The sequence below is a fragment of the Balaenoptera physalus genome, assembly GCF_965194825.1.
Source record: "Balaenoptera physalus genome assembly, chromosome: 17".
NCBI lineage: Eukaryota > Metazoa > Chordata > Mammalia > Artiodactyla > Balaenopteridae > Balaenoptera > Balaenoptera physalus.
The window spans coordinates 12,712,312-12,740,147 of NC_138895.1; the positions used below are offsets into that span (position 1 = coordinate 12,712,312).

General features: G+C 45.2%; 1 protein-coding gene and 1 long non-coding RNA gene across 2 annotated transcripts; both read left to right on the forward strand.

Moving 5' to 3' along the window:
• The first annotated feature begins 156 nt into the window (after window positions 1-156).
• On the forward strand, window positions 157-27,751 carry VXN (vexin). The gene is made up of 6 exons (XM_082433752.1): window positions 157-2,703; window positions 8,538-8,593; window positions 16,406-16,556; window positions 20,554-20,615; window positions 23,340-23,431; window positions 25,333-27,751. The coding sequence occupies exons 1-6, from the start codon at window positions 2,637-2,639 to the stop codon at window positions 25,514-25,516; spliced, it is 612 nt and encodes a 203-aa protein (XP_082289878.1). The 5' UTR covers window positions 157-2,636; the 3' UTR covers window positions 25,517-27,751.
• LOC309646944 lies at window positions 2,714-8,303 on the forward strand. Its single transcript, XR_014255683.1, has 2 exons — window positions 2,714-7,835; window positions 8,174-8,303. It is a non-coding gene; the product is annotated as an uncharacterized lncRNA (long non-coding RNA).
• Window positions 27,752-27,836: the final 85 nt, after the last annotated feature.

The window sequence follows — 27,836 nt, forward strand, 5'->3', positions numbered from 1 at the left end:
TCTGCTCCCCTCCCCCAGCTAAAACTCTTTACCCTGAGTTTGCATCTGGGCCTCGGGCCCCTTCCAGAGCAACAGTTCCATCTCTGTCCACTGGCTTGCCCTTAACTCTGCCCCCACTGGCCCTGAAAGCCACCTCAGATGTTAAAAGTCAGTACCTTCCCTCTGGCCTCAGGCCAAGGCCCAAATTTTGTTTCCAGGAAGCAGCAGTTTGGGCTGTATGTTCGCTCTGGTTCAATCAAATGTGGCCAAGGGGACAAATTCAGGTGGAACAAACATGGCTCCCCAGAGCCATCCTCTGTGGCTGGGTGCAATTCTCAGAGACACAGGTGTAATGTTGACAACCACCCAATGAGTAAATGCCCCCGATTTGTCTACAGTAGAAATATCAGTGGTCACCAAATCCACGTCTAAGGGAGTATGGCTCAGGTTCCCCCGGTTCAAAGTAGGGGGGATGGCTTTGGAGGTAAAGAATGGACTACAATTTAGTGGTTAATTACATTGCCTTGGGAGTCAAGTTACAGTTTAAATTCTAATTCTGCCATGAACTACGTATTTTAATCTTGGGCAAATTACTCAATCTCTTTATGCCTCAGTTTCCTCACCTATAAAATGGCAAAAGTGATAGCTAGTCTCATTGAGTGGTTGTAGACATTAAATGAGATTATAAATCAGGCTTCCTGGCTCTTAGCAAGCATTTAATACATGCCAACTATCATTATTAGTATTACATCACCATCTGGCCGAGAGACACATGAAAAGATGCTCAATATCACTAATTATTAGAGAAATGCAAATCAAAACTACAGTAAGGTATCACCTTATACCAGTTACAATAACCATCATTAAAAATTCTACAAATAAATGCTGGAGAGGGTGTGGAGAAACCCTCTTACACTATTGGTGGGAATATAAATTGGTGCAGCCATATGGAAAACAGTATGGAGTTTCCTCAAAAAACTAAAAATAGAGTTGCCATATGATCCAGCAATTCCACTCCTGGGCATATATCTGCAGAAAACTATAATTCAAAAAGATACATGCACCCCTATGTTCACAGCAGCACTATTCACAATAGCCAAGACATGGAAACAACCTGAATATCCATTGACAGATGAATGGATAAAGATGTGGATGGAATACAATGGAATACTACTCAGTCATAAAAAAGAATGAAATAATGCAATTTGCAGCAACATGGATGGACGTAGAGATTATCATATAAAGTGAAGTAAGAAAGAGAAAGACAAATACCATATCACTTATACGTGGAATCTAAAATATGACACAAATGAACTTATCTACAAAACAGAAACAGACCTGCAGACATAGAGGACAGACTTGTGGTTGCCAAGGGGGAGAGAAAGTGGGGACGGAATGGATTGGGAATTTGGGATTAGCAGATGCAAACTATTATATATAGAATGGATAAACAACAAGGTCCTACTGTAAAGCACAGGGAACTATATTCAATATCCTGTGATAAACCATAATGGAAAAGAATATGAAAAAGAACGTATATATGTATAACTGAATCACTTTTCTGTACAGCAGAAATTAACACATTGCAAATCATCTATACCTCAATAAAATAAATTTTAAAAATATTACATCATCATTATCAACATGAAGAAATAAATCTGTAATGGTGTAATGAAAGGCCATGGGTTTGACATAATACACCTATGCTTCAACCATACCTTATTTTTGTGTATGTATATTTTTGTGTATGTATTTTTGTGTATGTATGCATACCTTATTTTTGTGTATGCATACCTTATTTTTGTGTATGTATACCTTATTTTTGTGTATGTATATTTTTGTGTATGTATATAGAATATATAGGATAAAATATAGGATATATATATAGGACAGTAGGATATTTAGGACAGTATACAATATATTAGGACATTTAGGATAATAAAAATACAGCCTCCCTGTAGTTGGGCACCTCAAGCGTCAGGCACTGCTTGTTACCCCCATTCCTGCAAGCACCTGCAGGCTTGTACAGGAGATGCTAAACACACAGCTCTCTAGAAATGTCAGCCTTGTCATGTACTGGCATGAGGCGAGAACGCTCTGGAAGAACAGTCCTTTTGTTTAAAATAGAAACTTTCAAGGAAGCCAAATTGACACATGACAAATTACTGAATAGCCAGTTCTGGAGGGAGGGGGAAAAAAAAAAGCCTCTTCATCTCTGAAATGAAAAGGGAAATTGCTGGTACCAAAATTCACGTTTCCTTTTCGGTAAAATCCTCCAGCCACGCTTGGCGCTACGCTACCCGAGTAGGCGATTTCACTTCATCACCACTTCACAAAAGACTTCCAAATTCACTGCGGCAGACACGGCAAAATAAAAATGTTAAATACATCCTGGCCGCGAGGGGACTGAAGCCTCCAGGCTCCATCAAAGGTTCGCAATAATAGGATTCATAAAAAAAAAAAAAAAAAAAAGACAGATGGGATTAGAAAATGTTGCAGTGAAGACTCTGGAATGAGATGAGATCACAGCACCAGCCTGTCTTTTGTGGACCGGCACAATGATCCCCGAGCCAGACTGGATTAGGAAACCTCGCGACTAGAGGTTCCGAGAGAGGCCTCCAGTTCCCAGGCACTTTTGGGGAGAGAAGGCTGAAACGATGCATCAGATTTACAGCTGCAGTGATGAAAATATAGAAGTTTTCACCACCGTGATTCCTTCCAAGGGTGAGTAAAATTGCCCTTGACTGTTTCCTTAACGTGGCAGGTTAAGCAGGAGGGTAAAGACAGTCATATGCTGTCTTACTACGGTTTACCCCCAGGTTTCTGAGGTCGGATGGTCTCTCTGTTTTGACGGTGTTTGTGGTTGTTTCTGAAAAGGAGGCATATGGATGAACATCAATCATTGAGAAACAATCCATCAAAGGGGAAATGAGGGCAGCTAACTACTCCTCCTTTTACTTAATTCGATACTGGCAACCCAGTATGCCAAACGAAAGTGACAGCAAGCCATTGTTTTAGGAAACAGACATGAAAATGAAATTCCCAGGGCAGATAGATTCTTTCCTCTTCTCCAGTGAGCAAGTGGGTTCTGAAATGAGAAGCAGCTGGCTCAAAAGTATGATTTCTAACTGTGCCGTGAAATATGAGGAGGGATCCTGCTGGCAGTGGCCTGAAGTCCAATGAAGTGGTCCAAGAATGCCCTGACCCAGGCTGGCCTCTGCACAGACCCCAGGGCCGCGCTCCCAAACTTAACCTGGCACTGGCACCGCCAAAGAGTGTGACTTTGTAAAAGCCCTGCTGCTCTGAGGTGAATGGTGTCAAGGCCCGGGAAGGGCTCTGTGTCCCTGGATAGTTCCCTTGCCCCCTGCAGAGCTGGGCCCTGTCTCCTGCCACCCCTGTGCTCTCCCTGCAGCCTCTGTATTGCTGGGAGAGCCCGGGACCCCGGCTTAGCCCCTGGTCTCATTGTCAGACTGAATGAAGAGGGCCGGATGTCTGCTGGTGCTGTGACCCCCTGTTCAAACAACCCCTTCCTTCTTCCCACGTCAGCCATCGACATGGCCACTCCTGGGGGGAAGGGAGAGACTCAGCCTGGCCACAAAGAGAAAGCCAGCAGAACATAAATTAAGCTTTAGACATCTATTGCCAGACAGAGGGAGAGAAAAAAAAGCTGGGAGTCTGCCCACGTGCTGAAGTTGGGATACCCTCTGGAGACTCGGGAATGTACCTGAAAAGTCACAGCCGACCCTCTGACCCAACAGTTCCACTCCTGTAAATGCTCTTATACGTGCATGCTTACAGGGCCACTGGGTCTCCAAGGGCAAAACTGAAAACAACTTAAATGTCCTTGAAGAGGGGAAGGGGTAAAATGTGGTATCATCAGACTCTGGAATACTCCACAGTAGTCAACAGGGAAAAGAACTGGATCTATGTGTGTGGACACAGCTCTCAAGAGCATCATGTTGAGAGAAAAAAAAAAGCAGGCTAAAAATTATTAAATTTGTACAGTACTATATATTGTTTATGGATACATAGCTAGAGAAAAGCATAAAAAACATAGGCTGGAAAGACACAGATAAAGTTAGTGATATTAGTAGCCCTGGAGAGGGAGGAAAGTAGAACTGGGGAAGAGTAGAAAAGGGACCAAAACTTGTCCTCTCATTTGTTATTTCTTTTGTATGAGAAGAAAACAAATTGAAAGCAAATATGAAAATGTTAAAATGTCTATGTTCTATAATTTTTTCCATTTAAAAAAATTTAAGGGAGAAAAACATCAAAGCTGAATGGCCCTATTAAATTAAAAACTTATTATACAATTCAGGAGCAATGTCATACTTCACCTGAAGAAAATCATTCAAAACAGGGCCTTCGAATCCATTTGCTTAGCAGAGTAGTCAAGAGACCCACCACCACTTGTACGCTGTGTGACCTTGGGCAGGCACTTAACCTCTCTGGGCCTGAGTTTCCACTCTTATAAAAAAGGAAGAACTAGAACTTACCTAACTCCCAAGGTTATTATGGGGGGAAAAAATGAGATATAGACAAAATACATAAAGCATCTAGAACAGTACCTGGCATGGTAGTAAGCACCATTAAATACATCACTTACAAAGTGATTTCTATTTTTATTCCATATTTTGAGCAATGAATACGTTTAGTCAAAGATGAATATTCCATCCTGTATTTCTTTCTTGCCATTTTTATTCATGGCCACCTTCTGGTATTAAACCAGTCATCAGTATTCATGGACATGTCACTGCTCAGGAAGCTGTTCTCTAGAAAAGGAATATTCGCAGTTTTATATTAGACTGTAAGTGGAAGAAGTCCGCCTCTTCCTACGCCTTGTTTTGCCTCATCTCGCCACCTCCAGAGCATCAGGCATAAGGCTCTCAGTGGGCGAAGACGGGGCCAGGTCCTCCTAAGTCACTGCTTATGAGAGAGATTGGTAACTCTTCATTCCATCCCCACGTTCCCTGCCTGCAGAAATAGAGGTTGGTTTGATTTTCTCTAACAAGGGTTATAGTCTTCCCTGATATGCCCTTTCCCACACGCTCCTGTTTAGCCGTGTGTATTCAACATGCAATGAACAAAACATTTACCGAGCACAAGTTCAGCAACCTAGTGTTTAAGAGCGCAGGCCTTGTTCCACCACCAACTGTGTGACCCTAACCCTCAGTATCTACCTAAGAAATAGAGTTAATGAAGACACCCGACCCCAAAGAGTTGCTGTGAGGAGTGAATGAGAGAAGGAAATAAATCGTCACCTAGTAAAGCTCAATGCGAGCCATTATCACATTTATCGTCGTTGTATTGTATCCCTGTTTCCAACATACACACATACAGATATAATGGGTTCAACCTAAATCTATGTATTTTTTTTAGCTGAGCCATCTTAAAGATCACAAAAATATGGCAACAGCAAGTGTTATGGTGTTTCTTAAGTATTTTAAGGCACAAGACATAGATCAAGTCTGTAACTGAGGACAAGTGTGTATTTTTACTTCCGGAAGAGAGAAGGAGAGCCCTTTAAGGGAAAGATTTCATAGGCACAGTTCACAGTAAATATAAAAGATAAAATCTGTGGTTTTACCAAGAAGTTATACCAGAAGTTATTTCCTGAAGCTCACCAGTGGGTTTAATTCTAAGGTGAACAGCATTCAAAATAATTCTCTTGGGGATAAACAACAATGCGGCAGGGTTGGCAAGGGGAGTCGGGGAACAGCAGGGGGAAATGGAGAAAACTCCAGAAAGAGAACTCCTGACGGAGGCTACAGTCTCTAGAAGTTATCACCTATTCCTTCCACCTGCCCTCACCTTGCAGAGAAAGAGGAGAATTGTATCAATAATAACCACCAGTAATTCCTGGGAACTCACTCTTTGCCAGGCGCCGGGCCAAGGGCTTGATAAAGATTAGACCATTTAATTCTCACCGCAGCCCTCTGAGGTAGGTGCGAGTTTTACCAGATGAGGAAAGTGAAGCTTAGCTTGGATGAGTCATTCGCCCAAGTCACACAGCTGGCAAGTGGTCAAGTTGGGATTTACACCCAAGTGAAAGGAGTCCGGAGCCCTGGCTCTTAACCAGCCTCTGCTCGCCTGGCTTCGTGGCAGCAGGCGCCCTGCAGAAAATAACACAGCTCTCACCGGAGCACTAATCTGAGATGTGACAAGAAGTCATTTCCATTCTAGGCAGGGCAGTGGCAGGGCGGGATTTCACTTCCAAGTAAACCAAGTAAATCACTTTAGCGTCAATGTGCAAAAGAGATGTCCGGGTGCCTCCACTTTCAACCAAATGCACACCTTTTTCCCAACCAGGTAACTTTTTTATGGCTAACTGATTCTTCAAGTTTTTTTTTTATTTACTGTGGTAAATAAAATTTACCATTTAACTATTTAAGTGTTCAGTTCTGTGGCATTAAGTACATTCATATGGTTGTGCAATCATCACCACTATCCATTTCCTGAATTTCTTCATCTTCCCAAACTGACACTCTGTACCCATTAAATAACAACTCCCCATTCCCTCCTTCTTCCAGCCCCTGGTAACCTCTGTTCTACTTTGTGTCTCTATGAATTTGACTAGTTGAGGTATCTCATATAAGCAGACTCATACAATATTTGTCCCTTTGTATCTGGTTTATTTCACTTAGCTTAACGTTTTCAAGGTTCATCCATGTTAGAGCATGTTTCAGAATTTCATTCTTTTTTAAGGCTGAATGATATTCCATTGTATGTCTATACCACATTCAGTTTGTCCATTAATTTGTTAAGGGACATTTGGGTTGTTTCCACCTTTCAGCTATTCTGAATAGTGCTGCTATGAGCTTTGGTGCACTGGACCAAGTAACATCTAAAATTGCAATTGCCCACCTCCTAGAGTAATGGAAACAAAAACAAACAAATGGGACTTAATTAAACTTAAAAGCTTTTGCACAGCAAAGGAAACCATAAACAAGACAAAAAGACAACCTTCAGAATGGGAGAAAATATTTGCAAATGAAACAACAGACAAAGGATTAATCTCCAAAATATACAAACAGCTCATGGAACTCAATATCAAAAAAAAAAAAAACCAAACCAGTTAAAAAATGGGCAGAAGACTTAAACAGACATTTCACCAAGGAAGACATATAGATGGCCAAGAGGCACATGAAAAGATGCTCAACATCACTAATTATTAGAGAAATGCAAATCAAAACTACAACGAGGTATCACCTCATGCCAGTCAAAATGGCCATTATCAAAAAATCTAGAAACAATAAATGCTGTAAAGGGTGCGGTGAAAAGGGAACCCTCCTGCACTGTTGGTGGGAATGTAAATTGATACAGCCACTATGGAAACCTCCAGTATGGAGGTTCCTTAAAAAACTGAAAATAGAACTACATATGACCCAGCAATCCCACTACTGTCATATACCCTGAGAAAACCCTAATTCAAAAAGTGTCATGTACCACAATGTTCGTTGCAGCACTATTTACAATAGCCAGGACATGGAACCAACCTAAGTGTCCATCGACAGATGAATGGATAAAGAAGATGTTGCACATATATACAATGGAATATTACTCAGCATAAAAAGAAACGAAACTGAGTTATTTGTAGTGAGGTGGATGGACCTAGAGTCTGTCATATAGAGTAAAGTCAGTCAGAAAGAGAAAAACAAATACCATATGCTAACACATATATATGGAATCTTAAAAAAAAAAGGTACTGATGAACCTAGTTGCAGGGCAGGAATAAAGAGGTAGACATAGAAAATGGACTTGAGGACATGGGTGGGAGGGCGAAGCTGGGGCAAAGTGAGAGTAGCATCGACATATATACACTACCAAATGTAAAATAGTTGGCTGGGGCTTCCCTGGTGGCGCAGTGGTTGAGAATCTGCCTGCCAATGCAGGGGACACGGGTTCGAGCCCTGGTCTGGGAGGATCCCACATGCCGCGGAGCAACTGGACCCGTGAGCCACAATTACTGAGCCTGCGCGTCTGGAGCCTGTGCTCCGCAATAAGAGAGGCCGCGATAGTGAGAGGCCCGCGCACCGCGATGAAGAGTGGCCCCCGCTTGCCACAACTAGAGAAAGCCCTCGCACAGAAATGAAGACCCAACACAGCCATAAATAAATAAATAAACAAATACTTTAAAAAAAAAAATGTGTTAAATGTTTAAAAAAAAAAAAAAGAGTTGGCTGGTGGGAAGCAGCAGCATAGCACAGGGAGATCAGCTGGGTGCTTTGCGATGACCTAGAGGGGTGGGATAGGGAGGATGGGAGGGAGGCTCAAGAGGGAGGGGATATGGGGACCTGCGTATGCATATGGCTGATCTGCTTTGTTGTGCAACATCAACTAACACAACTAACACAGTATTGTGAAGCAATTATACTCCAATAAAGATTAAAAAAATAAAATAAAAATAAAATTGCAATTGCACCCGCCTCTTCTTCCTCAACCCCCCTCCTCTGGGCCCTGTCCCACTCCAGGTGCAAACCCTCTCCATACTGCTACTGTAGCTACTACATCAGTCTCACAGGTGTTCTCTAAAACCATTCCTTTCTCTCTCTTTGCAGTGTCCAGTCCAGCCAGAAGAAGAGTCAAGAGCTCTCAACATCTCTTAACCAAGAATGTAAGAAAACTTCAGTTTTGATCCCTTTTGTTGACTTTCATTAAAAAAGCAGCGTCTAGCTTCTTCACTCCCCACCTCCCCCCTCCATCCACGCTCTCCACGGCCTGGAAAGTTTTCCGTAGCCCATGTTGCTGTTGCATTCTCCATCCTCCACTTAACCAAAACAACTGACAGATGTCCACCAGACAACAAACAGTCCTGAACTGGACCCCCTTCTGTCATTTTCCCCACAGAGAGTAATTTTCATTTTATATACACATTTTTTTCTTAAACAGAGTCCACAGTGTGGGTAGAGCTTCCCTGACTTGGGTGTTCTATTGTTGGCATTTGCAATGTTCCACTTTTTCACTGTTATAAATAGCAGTACAATGAATTTATTTGTACAAAATACTATTTTTTTGGATTAATCCTGTGGTGCATAGGCCTCAAAGTAGAATTAACAAGTAAAGGATAAGAACAGTTTCATCCATCCATCCATCCATCCATCATTTGCATTCCTACTCCTGTGCTAGAGCGGAGAATAGAACAGTGATTTTTAAAAGATGGTTTCTGCTTCTAGTTTCGTCACATACTACCGGGAATTCTGGACAGCTGCCAGGCTTCCAACAATGCTTTTCCATTTCCCTCCAGCCTCACCAGCACTGGCTTTCATTTCTTTGTATTATTTTTTGCTTCTTTAATAAGCACATGCATTACCTTAAAATTAGTTTACATGTCTTTAGAGCCTGTGAATTTCTCATTTTACTTACAGATTTCTTTATATATAAGCTGTCAATACATCTTTGCACTTTAAAAGTTTTATTTTAATTGCTAATTGTTCCCTCTTGGTTATACTGGAGTTTCTATCACAATTGTTTTTGTAGAACACTATTTTGATTTTCCAAGTATCTCAATTTTTAAAATCCTATTCTCCATTTAAAAAAGATTTTTTTAAGTGTCCTGGGAATGAGATTGGTCTTAGTCGTTGTTGTTTTATATACATTTATTACTTTTTAAATTCCCAAAGCAGGATGGGCCCATTACAAAATTTCAAATACTAAAAAGATGTAAACTATGATATCAGAAAATCCTGAGAAGCTATAGAACATAGTGGTTAGGTATGCAGACTAGAGTCAAACTGCCTGGTTTCTTCCATTTCCCAGTTTTAAATCCCAGTTCTATCCATTTCTAGCTATATGACCTTGGGCACGTTGCCTAACCATTCCAGGACTTGACTTGCTTAGCATTAAAATGGGGAGAGTGAGAGCGCACATCCCAAGAACCATTGGAAGGAGCAAATGATTTAATACATGTAAACTGCTTAGTCCAGAGCCTGATACATACTGAACATTCAATAAGCACTGGAGTTTTTTTAAATGAAAATTTCTCATGTAACAATGTATAATTATCACACTTTATTGCTCAATAACATGCTGTTTTGCAACTTGCTTTTTTCACTAAACAAATTTTGAGCATCTTTACATGCCAGTTAATACATACAGATCTTCCCCATTCTTTTTAGAGGCTGCATAGTATGCCACTGTATGAATGAATGTACTATAATTTTTTACCCAAACCAAATCTTATGTTTTCTAGATTATTTAACCAAATCATCAATAAATGGGGTTTCCCCATTTTTTCCACTAAAACAATGCCACAAGAAATATTCTTGAACATACTTTTTATGTTCTTATGCAAATGTTTTTGAAGATAAATTCATAGATATGAAAATGCTGGGTCATCAAATCAACACCTTAAACTTACACAATGTTATACGTCAATTTTAAAAAAGAAAGAAAATGCTCAAAGCATATGAGCATTGAAAAAATTTTATAGCTATTGCCAAATTCTTAGCAACTGTTTTAAACTACCTTTACCAGAACACCTGAGCCAACACTATATGGTATCAAATGTTGTTAACCTTTGACAATCTGATAGGTGAAAACATCTCATTGTTTTAATTTGCATTTCTTTAGTAATTAATATCATTCTTCATCGTTTCATAGATTTTGATATTTTCTCCCTATGGGTTAAAAGACATGTCTTTTGCTCATTTTTCTGTCAGTGGTTTATCCTTTTTTTAAAATGACTTTGAGAATATTTATATACTAAGAAAGAAAGGGCTTTTAATGGGTTCTTTGTTGTAGTGCAAGAAATTCTTGTATTTCTCATGATCCCTAAAAACTTAAGCACACAATCTAGAAGGAAAATGCTCCTGACTTTCAAGGAGCAGTGGGTGTCACCAAAAATGGAAAGGGGAGGGGTTGTTTGTAGGTAATTTAGAGTTTGAGCACAGACTTGAGTTTGGCATTACAGTTGGTCCCTGACTTATGACAGTCTGACTTTCATGATTTTTGTCTTTACGATGATGCCAAAGCGAAATGCACTCAGAGACCATACTTGGAATTTTGAATTTTGACCTTTCCCCAGGCTCGCGATATGGGGTACAACATACTCTCTTGCAATGCTGGGCAGCACAGCAAGCCGCAGCCTCCCACCAGCCACACGATCACGAGGGTAAACAAGGATACACTCAGAACCATCCTGGGCCCAGACAAGCATTCTGTTTCTCACTTTCAGTACAGTATTCAGTCAATTACATGAGATATTCAACACTTTATTATAAAATAGGCTTTGTGTGAGATGATTTTGCCCAACCATAGGTTGATGTAAGTGTTCTGAGCACGTTTAAGGTAGGCTCAGCTAAGCTATGATGTTTGGTAGGTTAGCTGTATAAAATGCATTTTCAACTTATGATATTTTAGGGGTATTTATCAGGACGTAACCCCACTGTAAGTCAAGGAAGATCTGTACTCTGGATTTGAAGGAGCCACAAGTCATTCATGACTCAGGGAAGATCCTTTGGGAATTAGGAATATTTAGTTTTCAACCAAGTTCTTGCCTTGAATTTCTAACCTTAAACAGTGTTTCTGTCTGAATCACCACTTATACCAATACCTACTGGCTTTATAAGGACAAAACTGTGATTACAAAAGCTTAAAAATAGAAACTAAATCATACTGTCCAGGATATAAATAGGGTGCTAGGGAAGAAATTTCTCAAGGGATTTAGAACCCAAAGAAAGGAGACAACTCTCTATGGTGGAACTGAAGCTACAGGGGCATGAGATTCACGGAGCCCCCAAAACATGGGGCACCGCCTCCTGGAGCATCCATTGACCTCAGCCAGGCTCTGCAGAACCAAGCTCCCAGCTTTCCTGGGAATGGCTTATGACTGTCCCTCCCTAAAACATTTTTACTCCAAGGGGAAAAAAAATGACTCAAGTATACGAATACAAATAAAAATTGCTTTGGAAGTAAAAAAGAGAAAAAACAGAAGCTAGGGTCTTGTCTTCAAATATGCATTCTTCCTCCAGGTAAGACAGCTTAATAATGCTCTCTGGCCTTTGAGCTCTCCTCTGAATTTTTAATTTCCCCTAACAGCATGACTCATCCTTTGCTCATAAAACTCAGACCCAGCTGTACAGAACAATCAAATTAGAAAAGACAGGAAAGGTCTTAATCCACCTAAGACGGGGGAACTGAGTCCCAAAGAAGAAAAAACTATCTCTGATCTTTTTTCATCCAACTGGCTCTTGGCTTCCCTTTGAGTTTCTGAGAAAATCGTTCAGATTTTGCAGCTGCTCTAATGTACCAATATTTATGACTTTGTCCTGAAATTCTTATTTGTCTCTATTCTCACCCCTTGGGCTACCATATGGGTGTCAGGTTCCTTCCTTTACAAGTATCTCTTTCCTCTCTGAATCATCCTTAGTGCGGCAGTTTCCTCTCTCTCTGGACCCCTCGTAAGTTACATTTTCTTCTTCTACAGCCACCCACTGTTCCTTCTCTAGATCGTTTCACTAGTCTTTTTCTCCCCATACCCTCCGATTCTTAGGCAATTTTACTGACATCCTGATCATCCTGATGCCGTAGACATCATAAGAGTAGCTTAAAGGAATAAATTTACACCAAAGCATGGGTTAGTTAGGCCTTCCAGTGCAATGGAGCCATTACCACCGAGATTCGCAGCCCCTTCATAATAAGCAGCGATCATCAGGAAAGATGGAGGAATGGAAGTGCAAATGTCACATTCTTCCCAGATTTCAACCTTGTGGAGGAGCGGTGATCTGATTTTTCTGTCTGGTGATCTGATGTTTCAAAATGCACTGAGCAATCAACCGCACTTGAAAATTCTTACCTGGATGTCAGCACTTCCGTGGGTCTTACAAAGAGCACTTCCTTAGAAGTTATGAAACCATGATCCTTGTTCAGGCTCTGCCCCTTATAGCTACGTGACCTTGAAGACACACGGCTTCCTTTGGCCTCAGTTTCCCTGTGTGTATAATTAGGGAGTTGGGCTAGAACTTTACTCTGGATGCCGTCAACCAAAACCACGATGATCCTCCATCACCTAGGTCTCACCTGTCTTTCTAACTCCCTACCAGACCCCTAGGTCTCTGATCTGAACCCAGCAGGGAAGCATCAATTTATCACAGTGAATCTGATACACAAGGACATTCCCTACTTTCAGCAGGCAATTTGCTGAACTTGGAAAGGAAAATCCAACATTAAACACGTCTCCCCTTCACCCCTTCCCCATTCCCCAATCTCACCCTTGTACTCAGGGTGCTAAAGAGCCTGTGCTCAGACCAGTTTGTTCTAAGACCAGCTGCAGTATCCAGCCCGGACCGTATCCTACAGACCAGAAAATAACCAGGCTGTCGGGAGGCTTTCAGGAGGCCACAGCCACGCATCCAGCTGTCCGTTCCCTGGTGTGGGCCTGATGCACTGCCCCTGAGCCCTCTCAGAGCCTCCGCAATTGTGGGGCATGAGAAGCAAGCACGAGGCCAGCTAAGAAAGGGAAATCTTCCGAGCTGAGCCCTCTCCTCTTTCCTTTACTGCTTTGGCAACCTTCAGGGCCGAGAAGATACCCTGCTGAGGCACTGGGCCCTAAGTCAGGACCTGGGAAGTAACCAGCCTCACTCCCACCCCGGGAAACCTACATCCAACCGGGGGCAGAGCAGCTAATGTCTCTCCACTCTCTCCCTCCCCATTCCCTTCTCCCACCCACAATGCAGAGGAGGGATAGCTGAGGTTTCTTGTTCCTAAAAGGAAACATTTGCTTCCTTTTCAGGGGAGGAAATGCTGGGCCTCCCGCCTGGACTCCTCAGGCTTTCACATCCGGCCTTACTTCCTCCTTCTACAAAATGGGTCGGAAAACACACCAGTCCTCACTCCTCATTAGAGGGATGCTGAAAAAATGAAAACAAAATTCAAAATACCTGTGATGAGAGGTAGACAGCCAAAGGCTTGAATGTCAGTAATGAGGCTCAGGTCTCTCCCGTTTGACCTGGAGGTCCACATTCCAGGGGGAACCCTGAGGCCAAATGGTACACGTGTCCAAAATGCCATTAATCTAGGAAATTCCAGTATGCTGGGCGACACCATGGCAGAGTGCAGTGCTAAGAGGAGGGAAGGAAAGGGAAAAGCTGAGAGGACTGTCTGTGCAGGGTGGTGAGTCCAGACCACCCTCTACTGCACCTCACAGCCCCCAGTGAGCTGGCGTAGGGCGGACGGGTGCTGCCCCCAGCCTGCACTGAAGGCTTGCTGGAAAACCAACAGAAACACCACCTTCTAATCATTTTGCAATTTACAAACGTATCAAATCAATACATTGTACTCCTTAAACGTATACAATCATATGTGTCAATTTATATCTCAGTAAAGCTGGAGGAAAAATATTTTTAAATTATTGGGGGAAAAATCCCACATGCTGCAGTGCCCAGAAGAGAAAGGGCACTAATCCTAAATGATCCTTAATTACCATCATCTTTCTCCAAAGGCAAAGAATGAATGAGTCTGGGTCCTAAAACGGGCCTGAGAAGAGTTAATTTCCTAAGCCAGATAAGACCAAATTTGGGATATATTACTTTTTTAAGCAAAGGACTATTTGTGATAAACTGAAGCAAAGAGTGACAGCTCCCCTTCCTCTGTTGGGGACATGACCGTTTCCTGATGCTGTAGGTAAACAGGTGGCACGGGGAAAGAGAACCTGCTGTGTTCCTGAAATCTCTGCAAATGACCAGCAGTGACTCTGCCCCAGTACAGCAAGGGTGGTCAAGAGGATGACCCCTTTCCACGTAGCCTCGAAGTACCAAAACTGGGGTTTGAACTCAGGTTCGCATGACCCCAAATGGAAATTTATCTTCATCATCATTGACAATCTGATAGGAGAAAAACCAACTTTGTTTTAATTTGCATTTAATTATTATTGTTCAGCACCTTTCATGTTAACCGGCCATTTGCATGTCTATTGTCAATTGTCAGCTGGTTTTTGGCCTCATTTTTCTATTTTTTTCCTCTTTATTGATTTGTAAGAGTTTTATGTACATAGCGATAATTCCCTGTTATGTGTAACAAATGTTATATTGAGCCATATTCTATTCTAGTGTTTGCTGTCTGTTTTTTAACATGCATCTTCGGTCTGTCTGGTATTCATTTTCGTATGAGAAGTGTGGACATGGATCCATTTCCCCCAGTGGCCTGACATTTACTTCAACAATATTTATTAAAGGTCCAATTTTTCTCCACTAAACTGACATATAACCCTATTATAATACTTAAAGATTCAGTCTTATTTGCTTCAGCTTCCTCCACAATTGTTACATGTGGACAATGGAGGGGAATTCATCAAAGGCTAGACTGTAAAGGCTGAAATGGGTCCAACCTCACTCACAGATAGACTCAGTGCCAGGATCTGGCACAGAGGTGCCCTCGCAGGATGTCTGTGGAAGGAAGGAACGAGTGAGCAAGAGAATGAGTAAATACAAACCTCAGAGAAGCTGCAGTGTAATGTTGGAAGTTCTAACCTGCTTCAAAGGAGTGAAGACATTCAGAATGAACAACCCCAGTGTCATGGCTATGCATTCAAACATGCACGATATGAGTCCCAAATTGCTAAGATTCCCTTTGTCACCCCCGATATTAAGATAAAATATGGTACTATTTGTCTCAAATTTGTACATTTAAATTATTTCAATGATCTAAGTATTTTTATTATTATTTTAAAGGCCCATTTCAGTGGGCCCTGACAAAAGGGGTATTCCTCTTCATGTACTTTCCCAAAACCACTATTCAGCAGGGGATCATTATTGAAAACACCTTAGCGTGTAGCGCTCCGTTCTGGCTTGCCAGAATTTCCACTTACCGAGCCACAGGTCGTGGAAACTCACCTCTCAGCTCCAGCTGACACAGGCACTCTGCAAAGTAGAGGAAACCTGAGCGTCTGGGAGCTGTGCCTGCTTCTTCTGGCCAGCAGGTTCTTCCTTTTTACAACCTGGGAATCAGCTGGGCCCCGAGTCCTCTGCCTAGGTCTCCCCTCAGCTGGAGCATCCAGAAAGCTGTCCTCTACATGAACAAGGGCGCCCACTGAGCTGCAAAGGCAGTAAGAGCCCGATTTCCAGGGCCTGTCCTCATTTCAAATAGCCTGTTCTATTGTCAAACTATGTCCAGCCCTGGGGCAGTTAACTGGCCCCAGTCTGGGGCCTGAGGGCCCAGGCTTCTGACTCTGTGAAGGGACGGCTGGTAAGGAGCCCCCAGAAACCTCCTTTTCCTGCACCATGGTGCCGCCGGACATGCTGAAGTTAAACACAACAGTTCACCGTTTCAGGCCAGTCTCCCCAGGTTTCCTCGCTGCTCCCAGCAGTGGCTGGAGTCAGGAAGGCTCCGTGTCAGCACGAGGTCCGTCCGCAAGGCTGCAGTCCTGGCCTCGGCTGTGGAGGCTGAGATTCTAGGGGAGGAACAAGCTGACGGTCCTTCCTCCCCGCCGCAGGTGGTGATCGAGTCCGACCTCTACGCGTCCCGGCCCCTGGAGCTGCTCCAGCACCGCAGCGACCACCGCGACGGCGAGGGCCGCAGGTCGGGCCGCTTCCAGAACGCGCGGCCGCAGGGCGCCCACCCCACCAAGACCCCCGCCAGGCCTGGTACGTGCGTCACGGCCCGGGTCCCCGGAACCTCCCTGGGGGGGCAGTGGCCCACTTAGAGCAGCTGCCACGGTGTCCGCGAACTGGCTTGCGTTGGCTCCAGCCACGTCGTGGTCCTCGCGGGCGTCCTCCATCACGCCCGGTGGGCGGAGCACCTGCGCGTGGGGCCGCCGCCTTCCCCAGTGCATGCCGGTCCTGCTCTGAATGCACCTGCTCGGGGCCCCGCCACTGCAGCACCACAAAGCACTTTCTACCTTAGAACACTCGCTGCTGGGTCTGCGTGGTGAGCAAAGATGCTCTCATCTGCCACCTAGCTCCACAGGCTGTCCTGCGGGACTCAGGAGGAGGTAAACATCATTAGACGCTGGGGGGAGAGGAAACCAGTGTACACATGACTCATGAAGCGAAGGAAGCTTACGTTATTTTACAGGGTGTGTGTGTGTGTGTGTGTGTGTGTAATTATACAGGCTCCTTCATCAGCTGCCATCTTAAAATCCCACCATTTTAAATTTGAACGACTTAAACTATTTCAACAATTTTTTTTTTCAGGGTTTATTTATTTATTTATTTATTTATTTTTAATCAGTCATCAATTTTATACACATCAGTGTATACATGTCAATCCCAATCACCCAGTTCGGCACACCAAAACTATTTCAACAATTTATAAAAAGAATTTAGAGACAAATTTGTTTTGAAAGCTGGAAACATTAGAGTCTTACCTTACACACTATTTTGAAAAATGGCTCCCACCCTGAGCAGTTAAACAGGAATCTGTGTCTAGCCTGCTGAAGTCTGTGATCGTATTTAGCCTTTAATTCCTGGTTTAGGTTATTTCTGTTATGCCCACAGCCTCAAGTTATTCCTATTTTTAACTCCAGAAATACACAAAAAGTCTTGGACATCCTTTTCAAAGCTGTTGGGTGTCAACAGTTTTGTATGTTAGAAGAACTGAAATTAGATTCCATTGAGTGTCTCTCTTTATCCATCCATTTCCTCTCTTTCCTCCCTCATAGATGTTAGATTGGATCTCTAAGGTTTCTTTGGTCACTAACACCTGATCCTGTTTTTAAGAGCCTACGTGTAAGAACCCATAAGTCAAGCTGTATTCTCTAGTTAAGGGATTACATATATACATTTTTATGGAGAGTGAAAGCCTTAGGGAAACCACAATGTGCCTTGCAGATTGAGAAGATAATTTTTTTTCCTCTGTCTATATATAAGTGGGTGGGTGGTTGGGTGGGTGCCTGTGCATAGAAAGAAAAAGAATATCTTCTCTACAAAATCACAAAATGAATTTAGAGCCATGTTTCTCAAATTTGAATGTGCAGAAGAATACCTGGGAATCTTGTTTTTATGCAGTCTAATTCACTAGGACCAAGTAGGGCCCCAGGTTTTGTTTCTAATAATCTTCCAGATGATGCTGATGATGTTGGTTCAAGGACAACATACTGATTAGCAAGGATTTAGGGACGATCTAATGGGTGGTTCTCCAAGTGGCATCCCTGGAGCCACAGAACCACCTGGGAACTTGCTGGAAATGCAAATTTTGGGCCCCACCCAAGACCTATTTAATCAAATTCTGGGGTAGGGCCCAGCAATCTGTTTTAACAAGCCTGCTCCCAGGGTGACTTTCCCCCTCCCTGAAGGTGGAGGCCCACTGATCTCTGCAAGCACCCCCTGCCGATCTACAGAAGAGGAAACCGAAACCATGGAAACTGTTTGACTTACCCAAGGTGCACTGCTCATCAGCAGCAGAACTGAGATTAAATCTCATGTCTCCTGATTTGCTAGCTAATTGCGTCTTTCCCCCAGAAAATAATGTCTTTCCAGCTGTCTGGTTTTAGGGGCTACTTTCCTCCCTAAGTAGCTTGTGGAAGCTTGGACTGAAGGGGGGAACAGCAAGTTATGAAATGGAGAGACTCTGCCTGATATATGACAGTCAGCTCATGCAGGGAATGTGCTAGTCAGGTTTTAAAAAAAAAAAAAAAAAGATTGAGCTGGGCATCGATTCAATTCCTTCAGCTCCCACAATCTGACAGATTCCAGAGGGGATGAGAGGGAGAGAGGGTTTCTGAGTCAAAGCCAGACCCACAGGAAAGGCTGGGCACCGGCCTTGGGCACGAGTTTTCCATCCTCCCATCAGAAGGATGTGTGTCTCCAGGGATCTCAAATCTGGAGACGTGTTTCTTTTCTGAGCTAAAGGAGAAGGCTCCTGGGTGCTGTAGGCTTCTCACGTGGGAGAAATATGCTCAGAGGAACCTTGGAAAGAGTGGGGACTCTGAAGCCTTGAGCAGGTGAACCTCAAGTGCCCAGAAAAGGGGACACCCACCTCCTGGGCCGGTGGAATGTCTCCACCAAGATGTCCTTGGGACATCTCAGAATCAACTTGTTCAAATGGAATTCGTCTTCCACCTTCAAACCTCTCTTCCTTTCTCAGCTGGGGCCAGTATCCATCTTTCCAGCAAGCCGCTGGGATGTTTATTCCAATACCCCCTTGTCCTCCCCACCCCCGCTCCACACACTAACCACTGACAGTGTCAGTTCCTCCGTATGTCTCATCTCTCCTTGGTACCAATCTCAGGCTACCAGCTCAGACTCCCTTCATCCCTTGTGTGTAGCAGCCAAGCCTGGTCCTCAGCTACCAGTCGCTCTTGCTCCACAAGGCTACCAGAGGGTAGCCTAACGCAGAATCTGCCTCTGCCGACGCTCTGCTTTAAACACTGTCCTCTCCACCGCCAGCTGCCCTCCAGACCATGCCCAAGGCTCTCCAGGACCCAGTCCTCTGCTCACCTCTCCAGGGCCACCTCCTGTGACACTCCTGTCCCTGCCAATCCATGCACAGAACAGCCCTGAGCTGTGGTGTAATTGTGACCACTCATTATATTCTGTTATATTCTGGACCTTCCCCGACACTGTTCTCTCTGCGGATTGCCCTTCCTGGGTCTCTCCACCTGGCAAACTCCTCCCAGAATGGGTTAGGGGGTCCCTCGGTCAAGTTTTCCCAGCCTTGCAAGACCACCAAAGAGGTCAGCTTACCATTCCCTAGATCTTCCTCACCCAGCTTCATCGTAATTGCTGTGCATCTCTAAAACCTCTGTTTCCTCATCTATTATGACGTCTACCTGTGAGGGTTGTGGTGAGGATTAAATGAGACAATGTTTATGAGTCTTACACTCAGCACAGCGACTGACACAGTAAATGCTCAAAAATATGAGCTACTATCGTCACTTACGCCAGAGCACGGCACACCGTGGTCTGACCTTGGTAGCCTGTAACTTCATTTTATTGGCCTTGAGATGTTTTCCTCGGGGTGGGGGGGTGGTATTTCTCTACGCTGTAGTCTGATAGCATGGGGCTCCTCCAGGAACATCTGCCCCAGGAGGGACTCGATTGAAGGCCAGCCTCCCCACTCCACCCCACCCCCGCCCATCACCAGCTACCTCAGCTCAACATCTGGATTCCCAGCAGTGGGTCGAGCCTCAAATAAAGGCATAGAAAGAAGGTTCTCACATACATCTCATGCCAGTGCCTCAGGACTCTGATAACCTCCAATCCTCCCACATTATGAGGCTTACTTCCCACAGCAGGCAGGACTTTGGGCTCATTTTCACAGAGGCGTGTCCAGGAGCGGCAGGTTAAAGGACTGATCCCAGCTATAAAGACTTAACTGCTGATAACCTCCTGTGATCTGGCACCTGAGGAAGAAAGGAGGAGCTAAGGGCACATTCTCTGAGCCCCTACTGCAGGCAGACCCCGTACTGAACACCTCCACACACGTGATCTTATTAGACCTTAGTTCTAACCTCCCCAAGAGTGCCAGGGGTGCAGGTTGTCCCATTGCCTGACCCTAGTGCATGATTTTGCTGCTCAGTACAAAGGCCGTTAGAATATTCCTGGCTTGTGATTGATTAGCTATGGGATAATTGATGCAGAACCCAGGGGAGCTGGAACCCAGAGTACCACTGAGTAACGTCCCCTCCGTTCAACTTTGCAGTGGGGATTTCTGAACCCAAATCAGCAAATCTGTGTGGGAATCGAGCATATAGCAAAGCTTTGGTAAGTAAAATCAACCTGGTTAGCTGTATCTGCTGTGCTTTAAACTTCTTGTCCTGTCTGTGCCATGAAGACAAAGTGTCCTTTGTTCCAGGCCTGAGGATTACTAGAAAAGTGTAGCTGAGGGTTCTTTGCTCCTAAAGCCTATCAGCTGGTGGCACACCACTGGCTGCCCCTCTCTTTCTTGCCAGAAATTCAGCTCTTAGGTAAACAGAAGGTATTACCTAGCGGACACCTCAAACGGGGGGGAAAGAAGCAGTTTGTGTGGCAGGCCCCTGCCAGGTGGAGGTGTCTGACCAATTCGCAGGGGCAGCTACGGGGGTAAAAAGATGCAAGGGTCTCGAGCACTGTGAAAACACAAAACACCATCAACTCAGAGGGAACTGCTGAAGCACCTCCCACCGGGAGCTCTGGGGCAGGGATTGTCCATCTGGGTTGCCCGAGTTGGACCCAGTTGACCAATCCTTTATATTTTCTTCCTGCTCTTTCAGGGCATGCAGGCTGCCCAGGAGGGCATGACCTTGGGCGAGGTGGCCCTCTGTAGCCAAGGACACCTGAAGGAGCTGAAAGCCACCTGCTCCCTGCCCTCCCCCAGCTGGGCGGCTTGTCTTTCCCTGAAGGGGGAGCGAGTAGTGCATGTCTGGGTCTAGCTCAGCGTCACCCTGAAAAAAATACATCTCCTTCACCATCTTCTGGGCATGAATGTGGGTGTCCCCTGGGTTAGCACAGAAGGGGTGGAGTGGTGGCTGGAGGTGAGGTCAGCTTGGGCGTCCTGGGCTCTGCGGGCATCAGCTCTCGAGATTCATAGATCCTGAGAACTAGAACAGACGGGAGAGAGTGTCTGAGTCACCCACTCGTCCTTATGGAACAAACTGGACAGAGACGTGAGCGCTTTGCTCCTGGTCTGGGCAGGAAATCTAATCCAATTATTTCATTTAGGTCATCCCTGTACTAGGAAAACCACACAAAGGGCGGGGATGGGACAATCAGGATTCCCCTGTCCCGACCTGGGACCCAGGGGAAACTGAGGATGGCTGGGCCGTTGCCACAGAGTGAAGGTGGTCAGGCTGTGACAGCTCGAACTGCTGCCCTCAGCTGAGCCCAAGGCTAAGGGGAGAGGGCAGCTCACTGCCTTGGATTACTTGCCCCCAGCCCCTGGGCTGGACTCAGTGCCCTTGGCAGAGAGGTAGCAGCAGCTGGGAGGCCAGAGCGAGGTGGGATGGGTCAGGGTGGTGATGGGGAGGTGGCCACAAAGGAGGGGGCGACAGTAGTGCAGAGGACAGAGCGGCAGCATGACTGATCCTTTCCTCTGGGTCTGAGACGGTGGGGCTGAGGTCCTGCAGCTCATTGGAGGCCCCCATCCCAGGGCAGAGAGCAATTCAGAGCTCGAACAGCTAAATCTGATTTGACGCTAACATGCGCTGGGGCAAACAGGATGGTGGACAGCCCGGGAAGAAGCATGTTTCTGGGCTGCAGGCACGATGGGGAGGGACAGCTCCCGAGAGGCCACAAGATGGCACAGTGACTCTGCCCACAACCTTTGGCCGGGGCGGGAGAGAAGGGGCAGTGACTCCTGGTGTCCTCAACCTGGAATTTTCCAGCAATTTCAGGAATGTGGTGATCTTAAGCCTTCCCTGGGGCGTGGGGTGGAGGAGCAAAGCAGAGGTCCACTGACTGAACGAACTCGGTACCTAGCCCTGCTTAGGCTACCAGTGACTTTTCAATTCGGTACATGTTTCTTGAGCACTCACCACCTCCTTTAAGGAGAGCTGAGGAGGGCCACCAAAGGGTAAGTCCCAGACCCTGTCGTACGCATGCCATTCCTGGGGAGACTGCACCAGCATAAGAAACAAGTAGACAACCGTAAAGAGACAGAATTGGTGGGATGCCAAAACATGTCACATAAGGACTCAGTGCTGTGGGGATGCAGGAGACAGAGAGAAATCAGCTGGGGCACCAGCCTGAGGGGAGGCTTCCTGGAGGAAGTGGTCTTTGAAGGGCAGGCAGAGATGAGGCTTGATCCAGAGAACGAAGGAAAAGCTGGGTGAGGATGCAGCATTGCGTGTGGGCATCAGGAAAGGTAGGACCAGCCCTGCTGGGACACGTGGGGGAAACAGAAGGCAGAGCTGCACAGATAAGGTGGAGTCCTGTTTTGAGGAGACTTAAAGATCAGGGTGCCGAGCTGGCCTCGGTCCACCCTGCAGTGGCGAGACCCTGTGAATCCAGGAGGGGCCCAGGGTGCGTGGTGGGTCTTGTGGGAAAAAAGGAGGTCCTGTCCCAAGGAGGACTGGTCCTGAGGCTGCAGCAGAGAAGAGGGAGAGGGTGACACTGACCTTGCAGAACCTTCAGGATTTGACAGCAAAGTGGACACAGACCATAGGGGTGCAAGGGGGACAGAGCCTTCGCAAGATTGAGTTGCTTGCTTTCAAGTTTCTCTAGGTAGGTGGTTCTCAAAGTGGGGTCCTGGGACTAGAGCACTTGGGAACTTGTTAGAAATGCAGATTCTCGGGCCTACGCGAGACCTACTGACTCAGAAGCTAGGGTGGGCCCAGCAATGCGTTAACAAGCCCTCCCGGAGTTGGGGGGGGGCTGGTGCCCGCGGCCGTATGAGGACCATTGCCCTGGGTTGATGGTAGTTCAGTTTAGCTGATGCCCTTTCCAATGGCTCCAGCCACTGCCGGAGTTGGGGACATGGCACCATCCTCACACTCCCTTCTCACAACCTAGATGCCTCCGGTGGCCCGGATCTCTGTGAAAGCTCCCGCCGTCCTGGAGGCGGCAGCTCCGGGCTCGGAGAACGGAGCCGTTCTGACCAGAGGGTAAGTGCTGTGCCTCCAATCTGGCTGCCTCGGGGCTCCCCACCCGCTCCCGTCCTGCTCCTGCGGCCAGAGAGTAACAGGTGGCCCGGCCGTCAGACCCTCAAGAAGCTAAAACAGAATCCCTGCCAGCTGTAAATTACCTTTTAATGAGGGCAATAATCCTGGGTTTCTGTCGCGCCACATCAGCTTTTCCCCTAGGATTAAGCTGAAGTGTTTTTGATGGTTTCCACTTCATTAACCCCACTCTTTAGACTAGGAGAAGTCTAAAGAGGGAGGGGTTTTGGTTAATTAGATAAATGTAATCACAGGCCATATGCAGAGCCTCCTGAAGGCATGCTGGTGTCAGAAACGCCTCACGAATTAGATTAAGGGCCCCTGCCCAGGTAAAAAGTACGTGAGCTACAAATGTTTCAAGCCAAATTTATAACCAGCGCGTTACTATTAACTCTGACCCAGAACCAGCAGCTAGAGTAGCAGGAGTGGTAAGCCCCCCCAGGAACGCCCTCACTGCCTTCAACATGGCACAAAGAAGATGGCAAGCAAGAGCCTTAAACTCAACTCAGCGCGTACATTTACGCCCCCATCATGATCTTCCAGACTGGAGAGAGCAGAAAAGTGGCTTCGGGGATGATGAAGGGTGTGGGTTCTTGACTCAGATCTGCCTGCGTGCCCGGCACTACTGCTGACTTGCTATGACTTCAGGCAAGTTATTCAGACCTCTGTGTCCTCGCTTCTTTAAAAACAAAACCAAACCCAAAAAACGGGGACGATCATAACCTCTTGAGAGATTATTGTGAGTATAGGATGAGATAATGTGTGAAGAGCTTAGCTCCAACGGTTGCATCATTTTTTAAGAAGCTTACAATCTGGGAATCGGAAAGACACGTGCTTGGGAAGGTGATAGATGCTCACATATGAGGGACCATGCACCACAATATCAACCCAAGGTCTGCACACCTTGAAAGCTGAGGGAGTTAGAGGAGGAACAGACCAGTGTGAAGCCCTTTTTTAGGTGAAAGAAAGCCATCTGGAATGAATGATAAAAGCCAAGCCACTCAAGGTATTGGGACCTAGTTAGAGAAAAGTATCTTTTCGATTGTATTAAGTTTATAGTAGCAAATTGTTCTGAGCAGCAATGGCTGTTGCTGACTGCTGCAGTAACCAGCAAACACGAACCGCGTGCCTCAAGAGAGGCGCCCTTTCCATCCGCGCAGCTGCATTGCAAAGGGTTCTTCTAAATGGCCCGTTTCTCTCTAAGCTTAGACGTTCTCATTTCCATTTGTTCCTGGACCCTGGCTATTGAAAAGAAAACAAAGGCCATTCTTTCACTGAAGGAGAGCAAGTGAGAAAAATGAACATTTATTGAGATGGACGATGTGCCGGATGCTTTATGACCTTATTTTCCTCCTCACAAAAGCCCCTTGAGTTAGATGAAATTATCCCCATTTTGCACATGAGAAGACTGAGGCTGGCTGAGGTCAAATCACTTGCCTGAGGTCACACAGTAAGTGGGGAGCAGGATTCAGCCCCAGGGCTCATGGGCTTTCAATAGCTGACGCTTTGTGACATCTGCTTTTTCCAGCAAGATCGTTTGTGCAGAGGTGGAGGGATGGGGGGTTGGGGTGAGGAGGGGCAGAGTTCGGAACAAGGGCAGAACTTGGGATCCATGAGCCAGTGTGCTCAGGGCCACCTCCTTCCCTCTCCCCATGCAAGGACCTCCCTGGGGCAGGGGGATGGGGTGTCATTCCTGCGTGGGCCCCAGCAGTGACCCTCCACCGTGGTCACAGGATGTATGAGCAGAGGACGAGCCAGGGCTCTGGCGCCTCTTCTCGAGGGCAGCAATTAAAAGATGGGCTCAGCACAGTGACCGCCCTCCTCACCCACCTGCGGATTTTCTGCAGATCCAGGCACCTCAAGAAGATGACTGAAGAGTATCCTACCCTCCCTCAGGGAGCAGAAGCCTCCCTACCGCTGACAGGAAGTGCCTCCTGCGGCGTCCCCAGCATCCTCCGGAAAATGTGGACCAGGCACAAGAAGAAGTCTGAATACATGGGAGCTACCAACAGCGCCTTTGAGGCTGACTAAAGGTGACCCTCCCCAGGTGCCCTGCGCTGGCCCGAGTTCACTGCACAAGGGGAGGAAACTTCCAGATCGGAACTGAGCGACGTTCACCTCTGCTACTAGCTGGTCCACGCACATCACCCTCCAGTACTAACTAATCGCCCTGGCTCAGGAAACGGGAAAGGAACCTCCCTCGAAGGCAAAAGAAAACTGTTCCTTCTTAGAATCGATAAAGCCATTGGTCTGAAAGTGACTTCGGGAGGTCATCAAGTTTATATCCCTATGTTCAAGCAAAATGGCACCAAAATCAAACTTTCCCAACCCATTTTAAAGACCTCCAAGGAAAGAAGCAGGCAATTCCTCAGTCTTCCTTGTGAGTCGTTCTAATTTCTGGTATAAATGTAAGAATTTGATGTTTCAGGCACTTGTAAGCACAATGGTTCTCACTGTTCCTGTCACCATATTTATTTCATCTTGATGAGGTAGGATTTTTAGTGACAAAGCGCTATATATATTTACTTAGTAGTTCTAATATTCATTTGAGGGTATCGTCAAGATCAGTTCTGATGATCATTTGGCATGATTGCATGAATTCTCTATTCTTTTACATGTGATTTTTCTATAGGAAAACATGATTTAAATTTTTGAATGCTAATATTTTCTGAAATGACACAGTCTAGTGGAATTAATAATACCTTGCTTGGGTATAATTATTTTAACTTTTGAAAATGCTCTCCCATCCATTACCTCTTATATTCACAAAATTCCTGTTAAAGAAGGCACAATTATTCCCAATCTACAGATGGGGAAGCTAAGGGCCTTAAGAGGTTATGTGACTAGATACCAGATCGTGGAACTAGATACCAGGTCCTCAGCTTCTGTACCAGACTCCTTGCTTTGCCTACTCTAGTAACTGATTTGAAGATGGTTTTGAGGGGTAGGAATATGTCTCTGGGGGCAATATTTGAAGGAAACGATTTGACAAAGTTAGAACAAGCACATGATATAAATGATATAAACCATTCATATGGTTTCATAATATATCATATTATGCTTTCCTTCTTTTAATGGAAATGTCATCATCAATTCTATCATCAATATCAGTAGCCTCAAAATGATAACATGATAATGATAGTTACCATTTATTAAATGCTTACTATGTGCCAGGTGTGATAGTGAGCACTTTACACACATTATCCCGATCTTTCTGCCAACTCTGAGTTAGGTGGCCTTCCCCATTTAATAGACATGGCTTTAAAGTAGTTAAATGATTAGTCTGAAGGCACCTAACCCATATGGGTGTCAGGCTCCAATGCCTGTGTTATATCTACTCCTTCACACAAGAATATTCAGAACATAGAGAAGAACCAAGGCTAGTAAATAATTTTCATATCAAATGCTAAACATAATTGATTAGCACAGGCTGCCTAGAGTGCTGTGTGGAGCTAGAATCTGAGATAAAGGAGTGCAGTGATCAATTGGTAATGCCTGCCTGTGGAGCGGATTAGTGGGATGTGCCTCGTATATTTGTCATCTGTGGCCTCAACTCTGCCCCCAGAAGGCTTGTTTTCTAATTCAGAAGCTTAAATTAATCCAACCCACTTAACAAAACCAGAGACTCCATGGTGAATTTCAGTCTAAGACCAGGTTGGAAATTGCCATTTTTTGGTTACAAGGAAGACCTGGGCCACATCACTGGTCTCAGACTCAACTGTTATTCACATGCTGCTGCTCCGTGACCACATGTTGCTTTTTGATCTCTAAATTACCTGCTTCCACATCTCCAGGTGAAATGTAAGAAGGCATGGGGGATAAGAGGCCTGGGCTTCTGGGCTTTCACCTTGCTGACCTCTGCTCTTCAACCATTGTTTTAGACTCCGAACACCCAGTCCTCCCATCAGAACATGACTTGGAGATTTGGGCATCAAGTGCTCTTTCAATGAAGTTCCCAATGGACTGTGTAATAGTCTTACAGTGTATGGGTGAAGGGACCCGGAACAAAGGTAGGGAGAAAACACGTAGTTTACACTGGACCTATCAGAGTATCCTATGACTATTTATTTTAACTTATTTACTTTATAACTGATGTCCTCTATTTGTATGTGGCAGCTGGAGATCTACGTAGGCTGGAACTTATTTATTTTTCATTTAAAAATTTCATGATGAAGTGTTTGCCTTGTATAGAACATTTTCATTGGCCAGTTCAAATAAAAATAAAGCCTGCTTTGTTTGTGACATTAATAAATCAGCACAAGAGTATGCCTGGGGCTCCTTCATTGAATGAGAGAAGGCTTTCACAAAGGGAAAGAACTATGCATCTGTACCTCATTGCTCCTTTACCTAA

Bases quoted from the DNA above. Each gene is read 5' to 3' on its own strand.
- VXN (XM_082433752.1), top strand. From the start codon at position 2,637: ATGCATCAGATTTACAGCTGCAGTGATGAAAATATAGAAGTTTTCACC. The intron at 20,616-23,339 runs GTAAGTAAAATC...CTCACAACCTAG, and splicing joins GAGCATATAGCAAAGCTTTG to ATGCCTCCGGTGGCCCGGAT. The intron at 23,432-25,332 runs GTAAGTGCTGTG...GATTTTCTGCAG, and splicing joins GGAGCCGTTCTGACCAGAGG to ATCCAGGCACCTCAAGAAGA.